Source organism: Buceros rhinoceros, unplaced genomic scaffold (genome assembly GCF_000710305.1).
Source record: "Buceros rhinoceros silvestris isolate BGI_N320 unplaced genomic scaffold, ASM71030v1 scaffold5660, whole genome shotgun sequence".
Lineage (NCBI taxonomy): Eukaryota > Metazoa > Chordata > Aves > Bucerotiformes > Bucerotidae > Buceros > Buceros rhinoceros.
The window spans coordinates 3,166-7,858 of NW_010390079.1; the positions used below are offsets into that span (position 1 = coordinate 3,166).

The 4,693-nt window shown below is 45.7% G+C and overlaps 1 protein-coding gene across 2 annotated transcripts in view; it reads left to right on the forward strand.

The window, feature by feature from the left end:
- The first annotated feature begins 953 nt into the window (after window positions 1-953).
- SMOX (spermine oxidase) overlaps window positions 954-4,693 on the forward strand; it is a 26,671-nt gene continuing 22,931 nt past the window's right edge. For both annotated transcript variants that reach the window (XM_010136319.1, XM_010136327.1), the window contains exon 1: window positions 954-1,192. In XM_010136319.1, coding sequence (XP_010134621.1) covers window positions 985-1,192 — 208 coding nt within the window. In that variant the 5' untranslated portion in view covers window positions 954-984. The remainder of the gene's footprint in view (window positions 1,193-4,693) is intronic.

Below are 4,693 nucleotides of genomic sequence, written 5' to 3' on the forward strand. Positions count from 1 at the left end.
GCTGCTTCAAAGGCTGGTGAATCCTGGGCTGCATGTTTATCCTTTGCAAACCAGGACTGATCTTTTCTTGGGCCTGGTGGGGTACGTGTCTCTCTACCCTGTTTCTTTGTGGTCTTGAGAGCAAATGTGAATCTACCAGATGACTTGGCACTGACATTCATGTGTAAAGATCTCCTACGTTGGTGATCCCTGATTAAGGTTTAACCTTAACCACCGACTCAGGCCGTGTACTAAAAGAAGGTGATGGCACCCGAGTACTAAGGGTATACGCTGTTATAATGATGGGTTCTAGGAGTTTGCAAAGAAAAACAGGATACTGCTTGGAGGAGTGCTTGGGTGGGTGGGGGTAGAATTGGACTAGTCAGGCTGGTATGAGTTTGAACCTCTTCTCATCAAAGACGGGGGTTGATCCTGATGTGGCTGGACAGCTTCATCACGCGGCTGTCAGTTTTTCAGTGGCCCTTCTTGGCTTTCCTCGGCTGGGACATTTTTCCTCCTATACCATTTCTGTAAGGACTGGGTTGCTATCTGACCTCCATGCTTTCAGCTAAGTCCTCCTTCCCTAGTCCTGCAGTTATATGATCTGAAAGTGAAGCTTCATTGCTGTGTTGTGGAGCTTGTCAGCACTGGGCATGTGGTTTTCTTTTTGTTTTAAAGTCTTTACCACGAAATTGCCACTTTTGTAGGTTATATAGAAAGATGGAAGCTTGAAAATCCTTGACTTCTCTGGAAATAGCCTACATGGTACAGGAGGGTGGAGATTTCTGGATTACCAGTGCTCCAAGCCAAAAAGTTGTTGCATCCCGATTTGACCTCAGTTGTCCTCACTATCCCTTTTTGCAAGCTGAGTCTAGTTCAAAAGTTTTCTTTCTTTCCTCCTGGACTTTTGGTTTTTTAACTGCAGAGGCTAAGTTTGAGCCAAGTTCCCTGAACACCCTTGTTTGCTTTTTTCCATAGGTTCCTTAGAAAGAGAGCTTGGACGGCATGCAAAGTTGTGAAATATCTGCAGACAGCACGGATGATCCTCTTAGTAGTGGCCTACGGAGAAAGCAACAGCCTCGAATAGTAATTATCGGTGCTGGGCTCGCGGGCCTGTCAGCGGCAAAAGCGCTCCTGGAAAGCGGTTTCACGGATGTAACTGTCCTTGAGGCGACCGACCGAATTGGAGGCCGCGTGCAAAGCGTGAAACTCGGTAAGAGCAGCAGTTTTGGGGGTAAAGTGTTGGGATTGCTTTATTCTGGCAGCAAGGCTTTGTGACGTTGTTAGGTTGGTTTGACCTTGGGTATGTGTTCCTCAGTCAATGTGCACGTTCAAAAGGTTATTTGAGGTGTGGTGGTGTCAGCATCAGAAACCCTTGGACTCCTTTCAGGGTGGGTGAGTGCAGCTGAGCTGTCCGGTGCACCTCTTTCAAGGGAGGGCTACCTCAAACCCATGTGCCTATAAAATAAAGACCTCGGTGGTTGTTTTCGTGCGTACAGTAAGAGTCTGTGTAAGGGGTCTGTGAGAATCCTTCTGTGATTAAATAACCGCATCAAGACAGTTTCCACCAACGTTTTCAAGCTTGACTCTTGACTAGGAGCAGCCAGTAAATCTCCTGGCGAGTGAAGGGCCGTCTCGAGGTGACTCACATCACTTGCGAAGGGGCAAGCTCCAAGCTATTCTCTTTCACAAACAGCCCCATTCATTTCCCTAGAACTAATTTACTGTGCAGGGCACTACCCACTGTGAATCAGGCTGCTGGAAAAACCTCTTCAATGTGCCCTTTCATCCCGCTTTGCAGCTTTCCTACCTCCGTGGCTTCCTTTCTCGGTGTGTAATAAAGGTGCAGACACTGGATTTTTCAATCCTGTGTCGGTTGGAAGGTCTCGTAAAATCTCTAACTGCAAAAGTCCTGGAACAAATGTTGCTCTTTGCAGCACAGTAGTCGGCGAAACTTTCCCTGGTGTCTAGGAGGGCATTGCCTGTCTCTTCTCCACAGGAGGCAAAAAGCTCTTTGCTTTTACTGAATGGACTTCCTGATTTCAATTAACTAGTTCTGTTTCTGATCCCGCTCTCTGGGTTTATTAACTTTGGCCTCTCGCCGCTCTCCTTTCTTTTCATTTGTCAGGTGCTTGCATCACTTACTATATTTTACTCGATAAACTCACCGCAGTAAATAAACAGCAGTGTCCTATGAACTTCCAGGAGGGAAATGAATGAAAAGGCAGTCAGACAAATCTAATCTCCAGGGTTTGAACAGGGCGCTTCACATTATGCCGAGACTTGGCATAGAGGTTAGAATGGGAAGCATGTCCTTTGCTCACAGAACACTGCATTAAAAATATCCTGGGTCGTGTCTGTGAGAGGAGGGAAGTGTGAAAGCCCTGGAATCTGCAGGGAGCAGCGTATCATTTTGTCAGTTCACCTGTGAAATAGTTTTGTTGGGCGAGTGTTGAGACTAGTTCTCTCACCTTGGGACACCTTCACCGGTTGCTCACATCTTTTTTGCCTTTGCTGGGAAACCAACTCCTGTTCGTTAACACTTCTTAACTAAGGAGAGACAAGCGCAGGCTTCTCAGTCTGGTGGAGATGGCAGTAACTGTTATGTGCAGAGCACAGGACTGGAATACAAATTCTTGATCTTTTAATACCTTTCTTAAAACTACAAACTGTCCATCTTACCTTCTGCAAACTATCCAAGTTCACCATGTGGGCGAGGGCTGCTGTTCTCTCCCATGTTCTGACCACTTGTGTGCTTTGCAGGTTCACCTGCCCTTTAGCCAAATGGTTTTGGAGCTCTGTTGAGTGGTGAGATTTTCAGGAGCAGCCCATCCTCAGAACCTCCTTATTCCCTGGTACGAGGGTGGATGGGCAGCATGGTGCTGGGCTGTGTTTTTGTCTTCTGTGCTGCCCGGAGCAGTGAGATTTCACCTGGGGTGTGCAAGACCTGCTCATTTCTCAGAAGCTGACCAAAAACTGTTACAGAAATGGTTCTTCTGGGTCTTCAACATGCGACCATGCTGATCTGCTTGACTAAATGGCATTTAAATGTTAAAGTTCTCTGGCCACTCCCCTGTCTGCACACTGGACTAAAGATCCGATGTAAATCTTCAGCAGAGCTGTAGTGGCACCTTCTCAGGGTCATACTGATGCGTGGAATAACTCCGCAATCAAAATTAATTGAGGAACAGGTATGTTTATTCAGCTCTGCAGCGCTGGGTGCAGCAAAGGGTTAAGTACCCTAAAGGAGCCGTGGTAAACGCTTCTTATTTAAAGCAACAGGACAAAAATATTTAAAAGATTGCTCAATCACCTAATACATATTCATCAGCCTGTCCTGCTCTTGATGTAAATTAGATCTCCTCCCCCTTGCACAGGCGCAGTCTTTCTCAGGGAGGAAGTAAGGTCATCCTCTGATGAAGTAAGAATCATCCTCGGAGATGCACTTTTGAACTCATTCTCCAGAGCATGCGCAGTTCAGGGACAACTGGGCAGTATCTCTCTCTCAAGGCCAGTTGAGTAACTTCTTTCTCCGCGGTCATGATTTGTTGCACAGAGAGGACTCCCCCCTTCCTCCTTATCTTACCCCAAACAATGAAGTAGTCTTTCAAGTGATAACAACCCTACTCAAGCCCTGCCAAAGGCAGGAAATTGTGTTCTTGTTTCTTCTGACTAAAGACAGAGTTAGCTCTCTAATATTTGAGAGACTAAAACATATCACACATTTCAAAAAGGTATTTTCAGATTTTGTTCTGCTTTCCCATCTCAATATCCCGATAATTCCATTCTTGCTGAGCTATGCCGTGTCTTGCAGGGGACAGCATTTTCCCTCAGCTTCAGAGAGTACTTTGCTACTCAGCACAGGGGAATAACTTTGATTTTCAGAGATCGGGTTCATCATCTCTAGCAGAGGCAAGGCAGGGGGGGTTGTGTCTTTGTGGATTGCAAGTGTGTTTCTTGTACGTGTTGTCTGTGTCCGCTGCAGATATTTCACAACAGGATGCCCAAGGAATAGTCAGGGCTGCAAAGGGAAATGCAGACGTTCCTGTGTGTATTCAGAAGGCTCAATACACAATCCATGCGTTCCTTCGGGTTGGTGCTGGTATGGTATAGGCCTGGTTTGGCTGCTGCTTGTGTCTCAGTAATTATATTCACGGAAAAGGAAGCAGATTTTTTTTATTATTTTTTGTTGCATCGGATGATTCATTTGAAGTAGATTAATGTGGAAACAAAAATCTTTCAATGCTCTCAAAGCAAATTAGCTATTTCCGTTTAAAAAGGTGTTGTTTAATTGTACACTTAAGCACACTAAAAAATGTGTCGAGGTGGTGCTGAGTGGTTCAGTGGGGACCTGGCAGTGCTGGGGGAACGGTTGGACTCGATGATCCTAAAGGTCCCTTCCAACCTAAACGATTCTGTGACTCTGTGAAATAATTTATCACATAATTTACTCTAGGTAACAACTTCTCAGCTTGGTAGTGATGATAATGAATCCCTACGTATTGCAGGCAAGAACGACTATTTTTAATTTGTCGGTATTTGCTTACATTCCACCCAGCTACTGCAAACAGGAGAATTGGAACACATCGTAATTGTTACTGAGCACCGATACAGCGGGACCTACTGGCATTTTTTTTCTTTCAAAGATCAGGTGCCCCAGAAATAAGATCTTTATGCAGGAGGATTGTTAGTGTGGCAGCGAGCGAGCTCCGAC